Source organism: Polistes canadensis, unplaced genomic scaffold (assembly GCF_001313835.1).
Source record: "Polistes canadensis isolate GaletaPanama2010 unplaced genomic scaffold, ASM131383v1 scaffold_86, whole genome shotgun sequence".
Classification (NCBI taxonomy): Eukaryota; Metazoa; Arthropoda; class Insecta; order Hymenoptera; family Vespidae; genus Polistes; species Polistes canadensis.
In genome coordinates, this window is record NW_014569633.1 from 453,866 (window position 1) to 476,871 (window position 23,006).

A 23,006-nucleotide genomic window follows, 5' to 3' on the forward strand; every position below is an offset into this window, starting at 1 on the left:
GTCGTAAACGATGGCGCTCGATTCTAAGGTCGGCGCTACTGTAGCTTTTTCTCTTCACTTCTTTTCTCTTCTCTTTGGCTGAATCCCTGACGTCTATTATCTTTACGCTTTTGTATCTTTTGTTCTGTTAGAAGAAGGAGGAGGAGGAGGAGGAGGAGGAGGAGGACGACGAGGTACTTGTATCTCCGGACGCGAACCGGTCCCTTTCTCTCTCTCTTTTTTTCTTTCTTTCTTTTTGGCTCTTTCTCATTTTTTGTGGAGAAGAAAAAAAAAAGAAAAGTAGAAGAAGAAGTTGCGGTTAGCCGAATTCGTGGCGGACCCGTCGCACCGGAGGTACTCTCCATGGTTTATTGTCATACGGGGAGAAAGATGGTGAGATGCCACTACTCATATTTCTGTTCAAGTACAAATTCTTCTGTCTTGCTCTGTGGTCGCGTACTCGTTAACCTCAAGTTTTATACCTTTTAATTGCTCCAGAGATCGATTTACAGTAAGGAAGAAATACTAACGTATATTCTCTTTTACGAATTGAAAATAACATCATAACTCGTTTTTTTTCGTATCTTTCGTTTGATATTTTTCTGTTTTTCTTTTTTTTTTTTTTTTTACAAATGGAGAATACTTGTTTCATTTTGTTGGAATGGTTTTTTTTCTTTTTTTTTCACTTCAAATTGTGCGACGATATAATATTATAAATCAACGAACTTAAAGAGTCAAGAATTAAATACAAACAATATGTATAATTTATTTTCAAAATGAACGTGTTATATTTAAATTTCAAATAAATAATCAAATAAATTCGAGACAAATTTTTCAACACACATATATAGATTATTTTACCCCTTTTATTTTCTTATATAAATTTCATTAAAAAATAATTTAGTAAAATAGAAAATAACGATTTATCTTTATTTCTATACAATCTTTAATTTAAATGATTTCTTACAACGCGTGTCTCAATAACATCGTACTCGAAATCAAAAATGAAATAAATGAAAAAGGAAAAAAAATGTGAATGTGTAAGAAGAAGGGGACAAACGCGTTCCATAAACTTCGCAATTTATGCGCGAAAAAGGGGACAAAGTTCCAAGACTGGTGCGATAATGAGTCGTACGACGGCATTGGTGTGTAGTAGCTGTTCTCGCTAATTCAAACGCTACCTCCTAACATCGTACGTAATGAATTCGACTCTTGAGAACCAAAAAGAGAGAGAGAGAGAGAGAGAGAGAAAGAGAAAGAGAAAGAGGTGTCTCGCTCTTACCACGATTCAACTCATTAGAGAATGTAAGCCCTCGGCAACATATTTGATGTCACCCCTGTCGTAGGATCCGTAGAAAGAGAATGTGAGAAAGAGAGAGAAAGAGAGAGTGAGAGAGAGAAACCGAGCTGAAACGAAATTCACAAGTTTATCTCGAAACACTTTGGAAGCGAGACGTGTTTTCAACCCTTCTCCTCAACATAAATGAGAGATGCGCGCGATGACGTGATAATAATGTTCGGAGATATTTCAACGATGTGTAAATAAGTATGATTTTCTAGCACCGTCAACGAGTAATACACATTGCACGACGATCAAAGTTCTCCCCGTTCTTATACCGATTCTCCGTGGAAGTAGGAGAAATCGACGAGATAATTGATGACGTTCTTTAATCTTTCCACTTGGTAAGATCGCGAGACTTGAGGTTATCCGCACGCTCGCAACTTCCTGATCGCATGCTGTTAATAAACCCGATGACGCAGATCCTTTCGAATAATTCAGTTTCTAACTAATAAACGTTGCGCCCATTTTCTTCTGACACTTTTGATACCTTTCGATACACGTTAGAAAAATCATTTTTCTTTCTTTTTTTTTCCATGAAAATAGAAAGCTAATGGAATATGGATAAAAAGATATATCGATAATTTAGATAACTTTTGAATGAGTTTGATAAAGCTAGGAAAAATAATTCTTTCGAATTTTATCGATATCTAGATTATATATCCTAATGGTAACACGTAACGACTTATTCTCATGGATATCGAAGTAAAATGTTTAACCATATTCTTCCTTTAAATTTTTCGTTTCCCATGGAAGAAAATCGAAAGGTTTAAAGATTCGCCTTTTGTCTCAGCGAAGGGACTCTAGTTTACCAACTTTCTTTTTGTACGCGAGAAAAAGGAGTACGATGTGGATAGATAGAAGAAGAAAAAGGATGGAAAGAAAGAAAGAAAAGTAGGAAGGGCGTCCGAAGGACAGAAAAGTTGTTCGAACCGTTTAGCGAGAAACGAGACGACGATTCTTGGCTCTCTTTCGTAAGGAGAGTAGGCGGTAGCTGGGTTAAAGTGGAGGTGATGTGAAGGAAGGAAGGAAGGAAGGAAGGAAGGAAGGAAGGAAGGAAGGATGAGTAAAATGAGTAGGAGGAGATGGAGAAAAGTAGTGGAGGTGGGTTAGGTAGGTAGTGGAAGGGTGCCGCGACGTCGTGCGCCAGTAGGAAGGGATTTAATCTGTGCTCCGTTTCACGCTCAGCCAAGTGGAACCTTTTTGCCTCACTTTACGGCATGACTCGCTTTTGCGCTGGTCGTCGCGTAGATTAACGCGAAATTATATATAAAGAATGTGTACGGAGTTAAGGTGTGTGTGTGTGTACGTGTACGCGCGCGCGCACCATGTTCACGAATCGCCGACGTTGCTTGGACAATTCACCCTGCCTGCTACGCCAACATACGAGAGTAAAAGAGAGAGAGAGAGAGAGAGAGGATGGTGTAAAGAGGGAGAAGAGAGTATGCACTTTGTGCGTTCACCTCGTGTGCAACTTCCTATATACACGTGTATATACATATGCATATGTATATATGTATATATACGTGTAGGTGCAAATCCACGGGAAGTCTTCCTTTGTAATGAATTAAAGCGCTAACTGAGAACACTAGGGTCGTGGCGTACCTCAAAGGGCGGTACAGTTTTCTCGCCTCGGAGCGGGATTGGGCGAGAAGATGATGCGCAGAATGTTAGACTGCCGGTCACGTATCCTCTGATATACGATTGGTCTGACTGAGAGATCTTTGAAGTTCATTGTGTGCTCGATGTTTATTATTCTTATCTTCGAATGAGATCCTATCACAAAATGACCGATAGATTTTAAATTAATGTACATTTCGAAATAAATTCGTAAAAGTAAATATGAAATATTAAATTAAATAACAAAAAAAAAAACAAAAAAAGAAAAAAAATAATATGGGGGCAAATTTCTTATTAAACAAAGATTTATGATAATTTATTAAAATAATAATTGTTACGATCAACGAGATTATCAAGGATAAAGTTGTTCGATAAAATAAACGAATAAGATCGGTGGCATAAATTTGTAACGCAGAGTATCCCTTTGGAGCGTCGTTTAGTATACAAATAACGTTAGATAAGCCCCAGGTATGATATTATTATCTACAGCAAATTGATCGTCGCTTATTTTAAGCATCGCTCGCCCTTCTATACCTTATCTTAGGTGCGCCATTAAAAAGGACGACACGAAGAGGGGCGAATGTAAAAAGCTGCTTGCTTGGAGGGGGCTCGAACTTTGTCGGTTTACATCATGTGAAACTTCGTATAATATACAGTATAACCTATAGATACACGAGCCGGCGTTACGGATTCTCTCGGACACCCTTTGTAGCGAATTAAAATTGTTGCGGGACGAGAGAAGCATCCCTTGTCATATGCCTTTCTCAAAGGGTAACTTAGTTTTTTCATCTCGCACGCGGTTGGACGACAAGCACGTTCGATCGCGTTCTACTTACTTCAAAACCTTATCTTATCAAACCCTTTTTATTTCGTCGTCCTCTCTTTGTCTCGTATTATTTTCTATGAACCAAAGTATCGTTTATATTACATCTATTTAAAACATGTTCTACATTGTGACACGTATAGAATATTTATAATATTTATTAAACCAAAATTTCGATTGCTTTACGATTACATTTGTTCCAGGTATTATTAATAATTATTCAAGGTATTATTTTCTCTTTTCAAATATATATCTATTTTGTTAATAAAATATCTTATCCAAAGAACAAGTAATTGTTTTCTTGTTTTTTTTTTTTTGATGAAATGTATTACAACACATATTGTGTATATTCGTACTTAATAAAAAAGTAAATCGGTTAGATACTTCCTGGAAATGTAGATTTTTTTTCTTTTTTTATCCTACGAAAATAAATGAGAAGTTGAAACATTAAAATTTTTTTTCTTCTTTTTTTTTTTCAATTAAAACATTTCGTTTAATATTAGTACGTCGTGTCGTTAACCGTGCTACGGTTAGTAAAGGAGTAAAGGAAAAAGAGAGAGAGAGAGAAGAAGAAAGAATGAGAGAATTATAATTTGATGTATCTCGTTGCATAAATTAAAGGAAGCGCGAATGGTAAGATCGTGAGACGATGGACATACTCGCTTATTAAACTAGGCACCTGTATGAATATTCATTGATTCTTTAAGTGGAAAAAACTCTGCAAGTTTTGGCTATAATTTTAATTGCTTCGAGAGAAGGAGGAAAACGATGACTTGATTTTTGTCTTCTTCGTTTCCAACTTCTTTCTCACTTCCTCCATATTTTTATTCTTCATCGAGATTTTAAGCTTATAGTCCCCCGGTTTTTTTCACGCAGTATCCGAGTACAAATAAATTTTGGATAATGGAATCGTGAATGTGGAAATATTTATTTTTTTTATATATATATATATATATCGTTCTAAGCAGATAATACAAATCGATGGATTTGAATATTGTATCAGAGAATCTAAATTTATGTATATATTATAATTCATTTAAATCTGCACACACATATAATAGATATCGTCGAGAATTAAAACCGATCGATAGGGATTAATATCGTAGACAATCGCATTCTAGAGATTTTATATTACGATACACCGAAAATTCATTTTCGTTGATTTTATAACACGGATATCTCGGATATAGACTTTATTTATTTATTTATTTATTTATTATTCTTTTTTTTTCTTTTTTAATTACAACGATTGATACAAACTTTGAAATTCCATTAATCAGAAATAAGCATTTCTAACGAATTGGAAACGTTGTATGGATTATTTTAATATATCTACCAATTATGAGAAGATACCTATATAAAACAAAAAAGATAAAGAAATAAAATATACATAGAAATGTATACAAAAAAAAGAGACGATACTGGCTCGTCATAAATATCGTGAGAAGATATTTACGGTAAAATGATTCACGTTTTTTGATGAATACAATAACAGATATTTATGTATAAAAGTTCTCGAAGGCGTGACGTATGCTTACGAGCGATGAATTACTTTGGCTCGGTAGGTAGAAATGGGAAGATCATGCGAGGAGATGACAAACTCCTCCTTATTTTTTCATTTTTTTTTTTTTTTCAAAGATATCAAGTAATCACAAAATGCAGGGAATCTCGGCTCCTCGTAGTGTTTGTTGAAGAGGTGCTGGAGAAAAAGGAGAAGGTGGTGGTTCTGGTGGTAGTAGCAAAGAGTAAAGGAGAAAAAAAGAAAGAAATAAAGAGAGAGGAAGTGCGGGAGAGAAAGAGAGAGAGAGAGAGAGAGGACCTGTGAAACGCGTCGTGCGTCGTTATACAAAGTGGTTTCGTACGGTGACGCCGTGTTCAGCCCATTCAAATTACATTCCAACTATTTCTTGTCGCTTTGCACGGCGCAAAAGTGGGAGATTAATTAAATTCGTTAATTGCAAGATGCATTTAGCGCGCAGTCTCCTCGAGTTTCTCTCTCTCTTTCTCTCTCTTCCCCTCTCTCTCTCTCTCTCTCTTCGTCCTCGAGGTGAGTCACGACGCGTTCTCGTTGTACGACCCTTACCACCCCCACCCTAACTTCCTACACCCTTCTCTCCGCGGTCCGTCGCCAGTGTTAGCGCGTGAATTTACAAAGCGACGACAAAGGTTAAAAAGCTTCGCGTTTTACTGGTCCATCCGCTTCGTTTCTCTCACTTCCGTTTTCCACAATTTCTTCTTTTTTTTTTTCTTTTTTTCTTTTTTGCTTTTTCCTATTTTTCTTCCCTTCTCTTAGCCATCTCTCTCTGTGTATCCGTCTATCTCTCATATTTATTTTCATTATTAATTTTTAAGAATTGATAGACGCGTTAGTCGATCATATATATACTGTTGAATTTAGTCACTGTGAAATTTGGAAAAACATTTTCTTCTTATTTGTCTCTATCTTGTCGTCCTCGTTCCAACGTAAAAGCGTCTATCATAAATTCGGCGTGTTTTAATTATATTACATCTCGCTTTTCTCTCTCTCTCTTTCATTCATATTAAATATCATAGAGTCGAATTACGTTCGAGATTAAGGTGTCACGTTTAATTAAATTAAGTATGGTTTTATGTTAGATTGAATTAGATTAAATATTAATTAAATCCGGATTAATTTTGAAACTCAGTCGGATTAAATGAAAGCATCGAATTGTTCGTATTTGTAATCAATTATGTGACATGTAAAATTCCTTGGAATTTGATCATGTAAAATAGCGAACGTATGTATGTTTCCATGGAGTCATAGAAGTACCGTTGAAAGCTCGACGATCGAATGAATAAATAATCAACGGTTGATCGATGCTAGCACATTAATTGGTAATTAATCGGCGAACAGAAGGAGATATTTGAAAGTGATAATAAAATACAAATAGCGCGCGTTTTGCTTCACAGAAGAGGACTTGATGCACGGGGGTGGCGCGGGTATTGGAGGGGGTTCTATGGTCGGACAGAACTCAATATTTGGGTGCTCGGCTGCGGGACACAGCGGGGTTAACCAGCTCGGCGGTGTTTATGTCAATGGTCGGCCATTGCCAGATTCCACCAGGCAGAAGATCGTCGAATTGGCGCACAGTGGGGCGAGACCTTGCGATATTTCACGAATTTTGCAGGTTAGCAACGGATGCGTCTCCAAGATCCTCGGAAGGTGAGTTAATCTCGTAAGTTAATCATTTCTTTACGTTCATTTGAATTCAACATTTTCAGGATTAGAGAGGTAGATTATTTATTATACTTTTCGCAAAATTTGTAATTATTTTTCTTTCATTTGAACTATGTTAAAACATTTCAAATAATTATTTCAACGTTTTTATTGTATATTTCTTCATTGGACGATAGTGATTTGAATTAAATGAACGTTTGTGCGCTATCAGTAGTACAAGTTGCCCGATGGGACAACCATGCTTGTACGTGGTAACGCAAACTTTCGTAATATGTTCGAATAATATGAAAATCGTTAATTATAAACTATTTCAAATCAATGATAACGATAAGAATATAACGGCAGTACAGACACGGAATAAAAACGAGCCTGTAACCGTAACGTTAAAAATACAAATGACTCGACGATAAATTAATAAAAGAAGATTTACGTGTATCGATTCTAAGAAGCTAACAGTGTTGATCCTATTTTTCTCACAGGTATTATGAGACAGGATCCATAAAACCACGTGCGATAGGTGGAAGTAAACCACGAGTAGCAACAACTCCTGTCGTCAATAAGATCGCCGATTACAAGCGCGAGTGCCCATCGATTTTTGCCTGGGAAATACGAGATCGACTTTTGCAAGAAGGCGTCTGCAACAATGACAATATACCAAGTGTAAGTAGAGATCCATTTAAATGTTATTTCACGTTTTTCGCAAAAAGAATGAACAATTACAATAAATTTTGAAACGAAACACGAAATGTGATTCCTCATCATTTTCTCAATATTTTCTAATATAATTATTTGCAAATAAATGAAATGATATTTGTGATAATAATCTATTAAAAATGCATGTTATATTGAGTTAACGTGACACAAACAATCTCACAAGTGTATATTTATATAAATACGTTGGATAAATCAATTGAAATACGCGGAAGAAATCTCGATAAGTTAAGATTAAGAGAAAGGAAAGAAAAGGAAAAGAAAAAGAAAAAGAAAAAGAAGAATAAGAAGAAAAAAGAGGCGTAGTCGGTGGCTTATCAGGGTGCGGACGCAGTCCGGTACTTACCCGTCGGATCCGGCCACTCGACCCTAATCAAAGTCTCGTAAATACGATCGGTTGGGAGGGGTAATCGGTCCATTACGCGGACCAGGGCTATTGTCCACCCTCGCGTCGAATGTTCTCTCAACTTGGTTCGATTCCCTATCACCCTCTTTCCTTCAGAAAGAATCGTTTCTCTTTCGTAGATCCATACGTCCGTTTCGTCTTCCAAACATCCTTTCCAACCCTCCGCGAATATCTCCTAGGACGAGTAGGAATCCTCGATTTCTTTTCGTATTTCGCCTGTTTCCTTCGAGTACCGTTTCCCGTTTGTCCATCTCCCACCCCCTTTTCAGATCAGAACGTCCATCAGTGAAATAACGAGAGGGAGAAACATCGCACGACGCGTACACCTATTCGTCGTTATTCCCAACGTCGAAGAATCATTCGTTTTAATCGGTTGTCCGTGGCATTTTCAAGAGGGTCGGAATCACGATCGATTGTTTCCCGATACATCGGGATATCCACAATTCATTTAGATTCAATTTCAATGTTTCTTTCGTGTTATTACAACGAATGGAATTGATTGAACCAATCGATGAAACAAATAATTGTATACTCACTTAAATCTAATTCTCTCAAATTGTTCGTTTTATTTCAAATATCGATAGATAATGTTTAAGATGAAATTCTAACGGTGATTCTATTGATACTTTATATTTATATACATATATTTATAACAACGGATAAAACGCGAATAATCTTTTAAAAAATCATATACTTTACGATGTAGGTATGTATAGAAAAAAAATATATCATTTATTCAATAAAAGAGAATTCTTGATTCGTCAAATAACACTTATATACAACTTGTAAGAAATACTCTGTCAACAATTTTACAATCGGGATCATTTGATCTGTCATGGTATGTTGAATGTTAAAAAAAAAGTAGAAACAATTCTGAGGAAAATCATCGATAGTCTGATATACATCGATGTTTCTTTCTGTCTCACTTAACGATACGTCCAGACAACTATCATCTATATTCTACCTATGCTGGCACCGGTGATAGCAATAATAACAGTATTCGTAATACTAATAGCGTCGGTCGTGGCTGTTGCGGCGGGTATACATTGTGGCGTCGTCGACGATAGGGTGTGAGGGAAGGGACACGAGTAGTAGAGGTGATCAGGTATGAGAAAGATAGAACGAGAGAGGGATGAAGATGAGGCGAGGGGGGTTGGTGGTAGAGGAGAACGAGAGAGAGAGAGAGAGAGAGAGAGGAGTCGAGCTAACGGAGAAGCGGGTAGAATCAGGGTGAATGGGATCAGTTAAGCGTGTTGCACAATTATTCGTGTCCGGTCGCGCGTGTAATGGTCTGCATCGGTGCTGCGGCTGTTGTGCGGCAAGAGCAGAGCTTGAGCGAGGCCGAGCATGGGCAATGCGAGCCATAGCGTCGAACCATAGCCGGCTTTGCACGACTATGCATGATGGAAAGGCTAGATCAGGATGGGCGAACTGCTGTCGAGCGCGGTTAGTCGAGAAACGTCCTTTTCGTTTCCCTCTCGCTGTATAACCCCCACACTCCATATTCCCTACCCCCTAGTCTCGTACAATCACCGTCCACCTATCCCTCGGAGTCTGTCATTACGTCGCGGAATCGGAAGGGAATCTCGCACGCGAACGAACTTTTTCCAAACGAGTCTGTTCTCGATTCTATCGTTCTAGATATACCCATGTACCTAATGCCTATCTCATTCTCGGAATTCGATACAACGATTAATGAGGGAGGATCGATGAACTATAACTCCTCCCAATAAGTCTTATATACCCATTAGAGTTCTTCCTCCGATAATAATAATGGTATCGAAGTGATCGATGATGTATGTATACATTCGATCAAGTTAAACAAGGTTCAACTATTAATGAGAATTCTTTTTTAACGAGATTTCATCTGATTTTTAATATCATTCTCGTTAAATCGATTGATCAAATAACAATTTTATTTAATGTTAATAGATTTGTAATCATATTCTTAACATCTTTAATTATTATTTCATTTTTATCGAAAATCTCTCTATTTCTACGTTCTTTAATGTTCAATTCATCTTTCAGTTAGAACCATTGGCATTATTATTTTAGGTTTTTTCAATTTGACCGAATCAAAGTGTCTCGTTACTCTCTCTCTCTCTCTCTCTCTTTCTAGTTGAATGAAGTCATTGGGTTTACTTTGGGCATATCCAACTTACATGTACCATCCATGTTGCACAAAAAGAGGACTAGAAAGAGAGCGAGAAACAGAGAGAGAGAGAGAGAGAGAATGATGGACGAGGGCACGTGTAGAGTACGGAGGACTATTATGTACGAGTTGAGAGCATCGAGACTCACCCCCGCGGCTCGTTATAACTTTAGGAGTTAGCCAATGATTCGACCGCGGTGTGCAAGGTGAAGACGACCGTGTCTGGATAGAGGGAGCGAAGAGCTATGGAAACCGTTTCATGTAATAATAATTGGATGGCGGTATCCTTTTATCTGGATATTTCCCTTTCCCAACGAAAGAGAAAGCTATGAAAAGAGAGAGAGAGAGAGAAAAGGTCGTTGATGATATTCATGGACTCACGAGCGAATAACATTCTGAAATATCCAAAGAGTAGACAAATTTTTACAAAGAGTCACTAGCCTCCGGTATATTATCATTCTTTTTTCAAGAATATACTTTTGTAATAAACCTTTATGTTCCCCTTTGACGTAGATTTAATAAAAAAAAAAAAAAACCATAAAAGGTTCAACAAGTCAGAGTACATTTTTTTATAGTGATAATTACGACAGTAGTAAAATTGTAGAAAAATATCGATCAAAGAATTTGATTTATTTTTGTAGGTGTCGTCAATCAACAGGGTGCTTAGGAACTTAGCCTCTCAAAAGGAGCAACAGGCGGCAGCGGTGCAAGTGCATCAAGGCGCCGAAAGTGTTTACGACAAACTGAGAATGTTCAACGGACAGACTGCAGGTTGGCCACCGGCATGGTACTCGGCTACGCCCTCTCATCATCCACTGGCCACTGGTATCCCAACAACGGCTACTCCCGGTTCCGGACAATCTCTTCTACCCGGTAGTCAATTGCACGGTCGCGACGATTCTCTGCTCAAACGAGGCGGTAAGTTTGAACGAATTTCCTCGTTTAGGGAATGATCTTATTAAATCATTCGTATATAAAAGAATCAATAATGATACATTTAACGATTCATTCTATTAAAATCATATTTTTGTTTTTTTTTTCTATTATTTGAATTTCTTTTTGTTATATAACATACATATTGCTATTAAATATATAAAAGATAGATAAAATCACGCGATCGAATAAATGTTCTCTTAAAATGTTTTTTTCTTTTTTTTTTTATCTTCCGATGAATTCCAATAGCTCCGGGAAGGGACCCTCGTAATCCTTGCGCCCTCGATCTACTTCTCGATCAACAATGACTGAAAGTCATTCGCGTGGCTCTGTAATTCGAAACGCTCCTTACCAATTCTATGAACGCGTTAAGTCGGATTCATTGACGAGATCGAGAAAGGAGCATTGTTAAAGGCGTCCCTGGTGTCAAACCACCTACGAACAATCTAGAGGTACCTTCTGGTTCAACGCAACGTAGTGAGCTCTGCAAACCCTCCGTGATACCTGCACGATCGTTCTCTCTACCTCTAATAGGATCAGGAAAATCCGTACGCGCATTTCGATCGCGGTCGAGATTGCGCCACAGATGACGATTCCAGATGCGCTTTCTACCCCGAAATCCGGATTACGCGAAACTCTGCTTCTCCTGTGTGAAGGACAAACGATGCAATCTATGTTGGGGTTCCTGATTCAAGAATTATCCCAACACACTTCGCCCACACGGTTACTATTGAAATTATTCTTTTCTTAACATTTAACTTGACTTTCATTCTTAATCAAGATTATTTCGATCTTTTCACAGAGAAGGATAAAAGTAAAATATAATAAAAAGGATGGATGCGTTTTTCTTAAGAATCGTCGATAATTCGAAATATTTCAATACGTTTGTAAATAAAAAGTAAATTTATTGACCAAACGAATGAAAAAAGTATGATAGGAGTGTCGTTATCAACTTTCGTGTTGTTGCAAAAATGATATCTATCGATAGTCAAGTATTTACGATCGAACGAACATCGGCATAGGCATAGGCATCAGTATCAGCAGCACCAATGGCTAATCCCTTTTCTCTTCTCTTCGCTTGGTGCGTCGTCACCTAGAAAATTAAAGCCAACGATCGGTCTGCAGGGGACTGTTGAGATCCTCCCCATCGGTCGTTACGCGCAGGGGTAGCATGCTCGTGAGAAGAACGACGACGACAACGACAACTAGGGGGTGTCGTCGACCGTCCTGTTTGGGGCTGACGGCATTTCGAGTTGTCGCTGAAAGAGAAAGACAAAGATGGGGGAGAGGAGGAAAAATGGAAAGAGAGAATATAACTTTTATGTTGGAGGCGAGAAGCTTACAAAGTTATCCTACATTTAAACTTTCTACGTACCTAGTTTTTCTCTTCCTCTCCCATCATAAATTTATTAGATTTTTTCATAAATGAACGCCGAAAAGTCGTTACGAAATATTAATCTTTAAATCGAGACTTTATATTCCATCTTGATAGTTTATTTCTTTCGTTTCTTTTCTTTTTTTTGGGGGGATATTTTCCCTCCTGAAAATATCGTCTTACCTAGCAAACCGCAAATATCTACTACGAGATTACACTTCTTTTTTTACTTATACTTTTTATTTCTACACAACCCCGAACCGATCGATTATATTATTATCTCGATATTATGTGTGTGTGTTCCGTCAAACACACATATTTATCTTGTAAACACGTTACGTCGTCGGTGTAACGAGAATATATTGAATGATTCATTAATGATGAACGATCGATCAGTTGAGAAAAACGAAAAAGACGATTACGATTTAAAGTTATATTTTTAAAGACGTCTATCTCGAATTTCCTTTTCGTTTTCGTCTTTTCCTGTCCCGCGGTTTAAAGGCTAAACGTTAGCTTTATCGAAAATGGGACATTCCATAGGTAACTGCGTATCTCTTTCTCTCTTGTTCTTTAGCAAAGGCTCACAAAGAGATTGAGGAATAGAGAAAGAAAGAGAGAGAGAGAGAGAGAGAGAGAGAGAGAGAGAGAGAGAAAGTGAAAGATAGAAAGAGGATTGGCAGCGTTGGTAGACAGAGGGACAAGAGGGATGCAAGAAAGGTTTCTGAAGGGATGAGAAGTGCCGAGGGTTCGGTTCGCAGAGGCGGAAAGTAATCGCGGCTCGCGATAACGCGCCCATAGTTGCGTGTGTATGCGTGTGCACCGATACACGCACCAATATGGCGACCCTGAAGATCGAGGGTGGAACGTATATATACGCCTAGACGCGTTTACCCTCTTCTTCGTGTCTAGGAATTCAGCAGACACTCGTCGCCGTCACCGTAACCATTGCTCGTACCTAAAATCGTTGAAACGTAAGCTCATCGAGGGGAACCAAACTCGCTTTCTTAATTGGATCGATCTCCTTTCTACTAAGAAAATATCCTTGTCGTTTACCTCGTCGATATTTTTTTTCAGTTGGCTTTTTTTTTTTCTTTTTGGCAACATTTAATCTTACCGTCAATTATTTCAAAGAGAATTTTTACGTTCGCAAAATTAATTGTATTTAATGATCGTTAGTTTATTCGGCATTATAAAAATGTAGAAAGTAAAAAAAAACATTATTGTGTAGAATGGTTCGCACAAAAATTTGAAAAAATCTCTTTCCAGACACCGGTTCTCTGTTGTCGCATCAACAGGAGACAACTTCGGATGGGAACTCGGAACATAATTCGTCCGGCGACGAGGATTCCCAAGTACGACTTAGGCTAAAGCGGAAACTCCAGCGCAATCGGACATCCTTTTCCAATGAACAGATAGATAGCCTCGAGAAAGGTAAATATAATAATATAAGAGTATATATTAATAATATTTATGTGAAATTTATTTCTTTATCATTATATCGCGACCAGTTAATTTCAATATATTAATAATAATAATATTTTGTTGTACACGAAATTCTCGTTAATGTCATTATAAATCGTTTTATAAATATTATTATTAACGAGTAACATCGACATTTGATATCTTTTTAAAAACCCATATCTCTTAACGAAAAGTTTATAACGAGTCTGTAAAATCCCGTGTTCTCTCAATAATTTGGCACACTTGTTGCAAACTGGTTTCGTTTCAGAATTCGAGCGGACACATTACCCGGACGTGTTTGCGCGGGAGCGTCTCGCCGAGAAGATTGGATTGCCCGAGGCACGTATCCAGGTGAGTGTGAATGTGCGAATGAGGCGCGTGCTTCCTCTTTCTCGTACACTCCTATCCTACCTACCTACCTACCCACCCTCCCCCCATCCATCCATCCTTCTCCTTCTCCTTTCTCCTTTTCCTTTAACGAAAATTGTCTATCTCTCTTTCTCTCTTTTTCTCTTTCTCTTTAACCGTTTCTCACTCACGTTCCTTTCTAAAGGAACGACGAGCGGCCGCGTTAAGCAAGGAGACGCCCTTTCATTAAACGTTTTAAAACGTGCCCACCGGTGGCAATGCACACACAGGATGATGCACTTTAAATGCCGAGAGAGTAACGTCCTACCCAACTTCCCGACGAATCTTCTCTTTCCAACCCTCTTTCTCTTTTTTTCTTGCTTTCGGGTCTTCTTCTTCCTTCACACTTACTCGCATGGGTTTTACTCTCGTTAGGTGAATTCTATGAGACGAAAAGGGATCCCCGATCTTTCTGGAATTTTTTCCCTTAACGACGTCGATTTTAATTGGATTACGCGAGAAGATCCTTCTTTTCTTCCTTTCTCACAAAATGCATATGTTTTTTTCTTTTTTTTTTTTCTAAATATTTCTCATAAAGCGGCGAGAGACCGAAAAAGTCTCTCGGTGGTTTATAATAGTTTTATTTCATTATATCCATTCATGTGTGCGGAGAAATGTTTCCTCGTCGTTTCGGAGCTTCGGTTCGTTTCCTTTTATTTTTGGTTCTTTTTTTTTTCTATGCAATATCGTCGTCATCGTTTCGATTATCGCCGGGAGGATGGTACTCGAGTGTTTCTCCTGATAAAAATCGTCGAATTTGACGACGCGAATATTTAGTTAATATTTTCTGCACGATTCGTTAATAAATGCGATACGGTTTATAGAGGAAATTTATATGCCTGATACAATACATCGTTTTCCATGCATTGTTATATTTACAAGAGCGCTCTTCGTAATAATATTAAATTACCGTAACTGTAAAACGCGTAATGAAACGCACAAGTTCGGAAGGGTGGAAAAAATAATGTGTCCGAATGATTTTCTCATGGTGCGCGATAAAGGGAATTAATATTTTTACATCTATCTCGAATTAATGTGAATTTTTGTGAAACAAAAGGAACGATAAACGAATATGACGTGTTATGATTTTACGAGATCGATAAGAGAAAGAGAGAGAGGGAGAGAGAGGGAGAGAGAGAGAGAGAGAGAGAAGGAGAGAAAGAGCAGGAGGAACGCATATCGAGTATTGTTATCTCAAAACAATGATCTATATTGTTAACGATTCCAAAACATCCAAGCACCGTTGGCAAATATTCACCTTTTCAACGTGAACGCAATTGCCAGTCGACTTCGTTTTTGTTTCTTGTGCATATTAGCGAATGCAAAGGAATATATCGTTTGTAAATTCGTTTTATAAAATGTTTCTCAATTAGCTGCTCGCAATATATATATATATATACATTTTATTTTGCAAAATCAGAATTATAAAACGATTAACGTATTTACTTGTGCGTATAACATCTACACAGAGAGAATCGGATTATTTTACTTTTAGGAAAATAATTTCATTCGATATAGATATTAGAATTTTATTAAATTCTATGAGCCATTAAGTTGAAATATAAACGGTTTTAAACGAACGTTAATTTTTCTGCAAGTTCGATTATTATCGAATTTATAGGAGGATATTTCAAAAGTTTTTGGAAAAAGAATTTAACCTTTGTAAATTTTTATTCCTCATGAGTAATTAACTTCGCACTAAGGTACCAATTTTGATAACTTCAAACAGCCCAGTTTTTAAATTTGATAGCTTTCATGAGATCCTTGTTCTTTTTATCTTTTTTCCAAATTTTCCGATGTACATTACATTTGATTTTAATATTAAGAAAAAAACATAGAATTAATAACACAAACGAATCGAATTAATCTAAATGCCATAATTTGGAAATTTGTCTAGAATTTTTTTTTTCAAGCTTTTTTATTATCATCGAACCACAACTATTCTATAATTTCGTTTATAAATAAAACACATCTATATGAAAAAAAAAAACAAAAAACAATTTTGTCGTATTAAAAGTATAATTATTATCACAATATATTTTATTCTCTACGAATTGTACGTTTCTTTTGAACATATTTTCTCGTTCAATGAACAAAACAAAAAAATGAAAGGAAAAGATAAAATAAAAACAAATTTAACTGTCAATTAATTTCCTTAGATGTTATAATTAGTTCGAGCAGATAACAAATTATTGTCTACGACGATCATTCATCTCTCCGATCGAAGTAAATGGATAAAAGCAATTCCGTCAAATGTGACAAACAGAGAAAGCGAACGAGAAAGAGAAAGAGAGAGACGGTAGGATGTAGAGCAGACAAGCTTCACGGCGTATTATTTTAATTAATACCGCCGGTCGAGCCGCAGGGTGACGTATGGCCGTATAAGCTAATATGTACGCAGCCTTGTTGGACATTGTTTGGTCGTACCGCTCTGATACCTCTCTTTCTCTCTCTCTCTCTCTCTCACTCTCTCTATCTCTCTCGCGTCTCTCGAGGGGCGATATTCGAGGACTATCTCTCTCTCTTTCTCTCTCGCATTCACTCACTCCCCCTTTCCTCCCTTCCTCACCTGTTTCAACGATGGGGGGGTGGCAAAGTGGCCGGCCAGGGGTGGTTATGTTGCCGGTGGTGGTAGTTGTGGAGATGGTAGTAGTAGAAGTGGTGGAAGTGGTGGAAGTGGTGGTGGTGGTGGTGGTGGTGGTGGTGGTGGTGGTGGTGGTGGTTGGCGTGCCTCTAGTAGCCGTGCGCGGAGCGTTATGTGGACGTACAAACAGTGCAAGACCATGTTGACGCATGTTTTCAAGCCTCGTTGGCTGGTATTGATCTTGCTAAGTGCAGGAAACCGGGAGTGCCAGGAGTGCGAGAGGGCGAGAGGACGAGAAAGAGGGAAAGACTAGGGGAGACAGACAGGGAGGGAAAGAACAAGCGGAGGAAGAGGAAACAAGAAAGGGAGAAAGAAAGAGAGAGGGAGAGAAAGAGAGTGAGGGAGAGGGAGAGAAAAAGAGATGAGTCGACCGTTTCGACCGACGGTTGACTCTATGAATCAGGTAGAAACTTCATGTTGCTTATTATAAAACTAATAATCAATGAATGCGTATTAAACGATATATAGATATTGACAAACTTTCTTTTACAATCATCATATATATATAACGTGTTTAAAATAATTTAGAAAAATATGATGAAAATAAAAGTAAACAAGATGGAGATTTTAAGGATATGAAGGGGGACCGAGAATAGTTAAAGATCTTTACTTTCTGTAGTATTACTCGTGGAAGATAAAAAATGAAAATATAATATAAGGGAATATTAAGAAAGTTGGAAAAATAAAATTGGCAGTTAAAGCTGACAGAAAAAAAAGAGAAGAGAAAAAAGAAGAAAAAAGGGATGAAGACGGAAATAGAGCGTGCAGAACGGCGGCAAAGCAAATGGTGGAACCACCATGCCAAATTCGATACATATACGCGTACATGCGTACGAAGTGAGAAGGACAGATGTTTGGAAGTATGTAGGGTGAATAAGAGAAAGAGGGAAATAGAGGGTGAGGAAGTAGCGGATAGGTAGCGCGCGAGTCTCTCGGCGAGCTACTGCGAGGGATCCGGTAGAAGGCCTAAGAGGGTTCGGACGCAACCATGGCAACGACGCGTCCCCGGGGAGGTTGTCCTCCGATTGGCCGTTCCTCATTCGCTCTTCTTCGTCCTTTCCTGCGTCTCTGTACTGGTATGGGCACCTCCACGAGGTTGTTTCACGGCCTAGACCGCTCACCGATTATCATCGCACGCGACTCTCCCTTTCTTTAACAGAGAAAGAGAGAGAGAGAGGAGTAAGAGTGGAATGGACAAAAAGGGATGCTCCTGTTCAGAGGGAAGTATGCCGCAGGATTTCCGACGCGTCTCGAGAGGGTAAATCGTTAGAGGGTGGCCGTGAAAGGTTCTCCGTGATGGAACGCACAGAAAGATCTCTTCTTTATTTCGAGTATATGTATATTATTGTTCAATTTCTTCTTTTACCTTTTAACTTTACTCTATTTTCTTTTAACCCTCCCTCCCAATCCTAATTCGTTTATCGTTCCTCGTTAAAAATCATAGCTGATAAAAGGTATTATTTCTAATTCTTAATTTAAAATTACTCACAAAGTTTGTACCCAATCAATCTTCTCCATTTGTTGTTCTTGTTGTATTATCTTATCGTCCCTTTTCAATCTCTCCCCTCGTCTATTTACTTCGAACGCCGGGTTCCGTTTCTGGAAATATTTTTCGATCGGAATAAAATTCGGAATAGAAATTGTTGAATATTCAAAGATCGGAGCCATCTTCGAGATATCGTCGATCAGAATAGTAGGTATGTGTTCTCTTCGTTCTTCTCTTTCTCTCTCTTTCTCTTTCTTTCTCTCGATCTATCTCTGTTTCTCCTGTAAGAGGATCGAAAGCAAGAGGTAGATAGACAGATAGAGGGAGAACATCCCGAAGTCTATTCGGGATCGCAGAATTCCGAATGGATCGATTCGAACGAGTTTTCGGGGACAAGGGAGGACGAGTTTACGAGGAGCGACGGTATTGGGCGGAAGGAGAACGCTCCGAGCGAATGGTAGATATTTGACGGTGGGGTTGCTCGAACACGATTTGCTACCCTTCTATACCCCTCATGGTCCCTCCTGCAAACTGCTGGGGAATGAAATTTATTTTTTGATTCAATTGACGCTCGTCGATGGGTAGCTCTCGAAACCGCGTTACTCGCTACGCCGAGAATGAAGAAGAGAAGTATAGAAAAAGGGAGAGAGAAAGAGAGAGAAAGAGAGAGAAAGAGAAAGAGAAATAGAGAGAATAGGCAGAAACTTCGATTCCTTCAAACCATATTCCTCTTGTTTTCCATTTTTATGCGAACAAAAAATTCCTTTTTTGTCCGTTGTTCTATTCGAACTTTTTTTGAGAGGTTCAAAAGTAAATTACTTGATATACGCGAGCGAGATAAATAAAAATCAAGTAATAAGAGAACGGAAGGGGAAAAATAATCATTGTTTCCATTCTCTTTATATTTATTTTTTCTTTTTAATGGATATTCGTAAACTGCTCGTTATAATCATTAACATTTATGTGGCAATTTGTAACAGCGAGACCGTAACAAAATTCAGTAGGAAAAATTACATTTTCCGATAATTTAATTGCAATTAATGAACTACGCGAGATCGAATTTCGTACGAAAAAAAAAAAAAGAAGGAAGGAAAATTGCCAAAAAAAAAGGTCAAATCAATATGCACAAAAATAGATAGTGTATAAAAAGAAATATCTAGTATGACAAAAAAAATAAAAAAAGAAAAAAAAATGTAAATTAGAAAGAAAGGAAGGAATCATAAGAGAGTAAAGAGGGCACGAGAAAGAGGAAGAAGTGCGAGTGTGGGTGTGCATGCTTGTTTGAAAGAACAAAGAGAGAAAGAAAGAAAAGGATTGCAGATAAAAGATGGAGGTGAGAGGTAAAAGTAAAAAAAAAAAGAAAATAGAGAAAGAAAGTGCGTATGTGTGTGTATGTGTGTATACGTGTGTAAGAGAGAGAACGAAAGAGAGAGAAAAAGAGACGAAAGGCGAATCGCAGGGAATAACGCAGTTATCGTGACAGAGGGACCGTTTGATTTCATCGGTTGCAGGTGTGGTTCAGTAATCGCAGGGCAAAGTGGCGTCGAGAGGAAAAGTTGCGAAACCAGAGAAGAGCGGCCGTCGATCAGGTAGTCGGGGGTGGAAGCGGGGGTGGTAGTAGCAGTGCCGCACCTCCCGCAGCGACACCGGCCACTCCACGTTTGCCTCTAAATGCCGGATTCAACGCCATGTATTCCTCGATACCGCAGCCGATTGCCACTATGCCTGACACTTACAGGTTAGTCACAAATTTTATTTGCATTTGAAATATATTACAAAACAAACAAACAAACAAACAAGAAGATAAATAAAAAAAAAAGGAAAAAGTATAAAACGTTGTACAATAATAACTTATCGTTTCGAGTATTATTTTTCTATAGATATAATTATACACCCGTCCCCCCTTTCCATTCGAAAAATAGAAATTAATTTGAAATAAATTATATATATTTTGTGATGAATATAATAGCGTAAGTATCCTTCGAGAAACGAAGTAACGAGCGTAACGAATCTCATTGAAAAGTTTGGTAAACGTCTAAAAGGCGAATTATTTTCAACACCCCATCGTGGATTTTGTCTGATGTCAGTTCAATGTCGGGTAGTCTGGGCGGGTCAATGGGTGGAAGCTGCCTTCAGCAACGAGCCGAGGGATACCCGGCGTACGTGTTCCACGAGCCACTTCACTCGCTCACGCAGTCTTACACCCACGCACACAGCACTGCGCATTCGCAACCCCATCGTGGTATTCCGACCTCCCATGGTGGTACCCCCACCACGCCGGGTGGCCAACCTGCGGGACCAGGTGGTGCGCCCTATCAGCCGACGACCTCCACCGCGACCGGTAAGTTTTCTAATTGACTTATTTTAGTATTCACGATTATTCATCCTCTTTTACTTCTTACTTACTTCTAAACTTTTACTAAAGGATATCCTCAAAATACGATTTTTTAAATTTCTTTTATATGAACCTTGTAAAGTGAAAGATTAAAAGTGGTTCGTAAACTAATAGTTAGTAGTACTTTTTTTTCTCTAGAGGTTATTTATTAATATTTTATTTTTAAAATGTCTTTATGGTATCCAGTTTTCTCTATACAATATAATTACGCTATTTCAATCTTTGTTTAACTTTATTATCATAAATTGGACGACAGAGAAAATTGTATTAGATTGATTAACACGTCCGTGACGGGACGAAGAATTTGAACGTTAATGGTTTTAAAGATATCATTTTGTTTCAACGATGAACGAAAATCGTTCCATGAGTATCCTCTCCGCGTTTACTAAAACGCGGATTCGCAACTATTTTGAGTAGGTCAATATTTGTCGTGTTTGCATTACACCCTAGTTTCAAAGCAGATTAGCTGTAAACTGGATTCGAAACTGAAACGAAATTACCGTTTCGATTTCCCGCACGGTCCCCGTTCGCTGATAAAATCAGCGACGAACGTCGTCGGTGAGCATGCTCGAACGTGTGTGCGTATCGCGTGATAACGAATACGGTATCTCCGATATTCATCGCATTTTGAGCTTGCAGTGATACCACGGTTCTTCCAAAAATCGTCGATCGTTTCCAATCTCGACGTTCAAATTTCCTTGCGAATTTTTATTTTAATTTATGCGTTGCAAGAGAACCAATTGAAAAATATGAGAAAGGCCTGGAAATTAAATAAGGGCATTTTGTATAACGCATAAAATTTCATTGAAATACACTGTTTTATTAAACATGCATAACATACTAACCTAACACTAGACATCTATTATCAACAGATACGATACTTTGACGATAATGATCCTTCCACGACTAACTATTTCAACAGAGATACTCACTAACTAATTGTCCACTTTTTATATTTTATTTTCCTTATTTTTTCATTGCAACGACAACAACTATCTTCTCGGCTACAATACTTTTTATATACAAAAGATACATTGTAGGAGATGCTTTGCCTAAAATAAACACGGGCAAGGGTTTAACACAAGTTAAAGGACCGTTTATTTTTCTACCAGCTAAGAGAGAGATTTTATTTCTCGGTTTTCCAAGAATAGTATAAATAATAGAGAAAGGAACGAAGTTTCTTGAATATTCTATATGAATATTTTTATTCCAATACACACACACACATACACGAGCACACATATACATTCCGTTCAGGCATCCTACACAAATGAAAGAATAAATGACCATTTTGAACGGATTTCATTTGACGATCCTTTTATGACTACGTAATTTTATTTTATATGCATTTTTTCAAATACTAATCATAGTAGACTTTGAAATCCAATAAAAAGCGTTAGTAGGAATGCGAAAGCAATAAAAGAAAAGATTCGGATTTCGCCAAGGAATTGCATGAGTTAGTAGTAGTAGTAGTAGTATGAGTTGCTCGCATAATGTCTTCAATTTTTACTCGCTTGTCAATTCAACATAAGAATTGCTCTCATTCGTGTAATAACGTGTGCATGCCGCGTCGTTCATTCGCTCAACCTCCTCGGTTGCGTCCCATTGTCTCTTTTATTTTAGCACTTTATCTCTGGATATTTGATCTCTCGCTTCGTATCTCCGGAGAGCTTCGAGGTGTCGCTAATTTGATGTCGTAAGCTTTCAACCATTTCGGTGTCTATTAACTGAGCGAGCTATTTTCCAGAAAAATAGAACGAGAGAAACAGAGAGAGAGAGAGAGAGAATTTCGTTGTGCTTCATATCCGTGAAATATATCCCACATTTTTATCACTCCGAATGACATTGTGAATAATCGTGCCGGTAAATCTATTATCTGCGCTTCCACGCGTACATTCAATACCTTTAATTATTTCCCACGTACTGTTGATAATATCTCATTCATATTGCTTGTTCTTTTCTCTTTTTTTTTATTATTATTTTTTAAATGTGCGTTAAATCGACGTTGCTTTGTTTAAAAGAAAAAACAAAAAAAAAATGAACAAACATTCGGGTCTCTTTCCTGACGGATTATT

General features: G+C 37.9%; 1 protein-coding gene across 3 annotated transcripts in view; it reads left to right on the forward strand.

Annotated features, from left to right (window-relative positions):
• Positions 1–23,006, forward strand: part of LOC106786858 (paired box protein Pax-6-like) — a 32,571-nt gene that overhangs the window by 3,598 nt on the left and 5,967 nt on the right. Inside the window, exons 2-8 of one of the 3 annotated variants that reach the window (XM_014748706.1) lie at positions 6,693–6,945; positions 7,440–7,620; positions 10,871–11,147; positions 13,804–13,968; positions 14,267–14,349; positions 20,048–20,274; positions 20,624–20,877. In XM_014748706.1, coding sequence (XP_014604192.1) covers positions 6,693–6,945; positions 7,440–7,620; positions 10,871–11,147; positions 13,804–13,968; positions 14,267–14,349; positions 20,048–20,274; positions 20,624–20,877 — 1,440 coding nt within the window. The remainder of the gene's footprint in view (positions 1–6,692; positions 6,946–7,439; positions 7,621–10,870; positions 11,148–13,803; positions 13,969–14,266; positions 14,350–20,047; positions 20,275–20,623; positions 20,878–23,006) is intronic. The other 2 variants (XM_014748708.1, XM_014748707.1) reach the window with 2 other exon arrangements.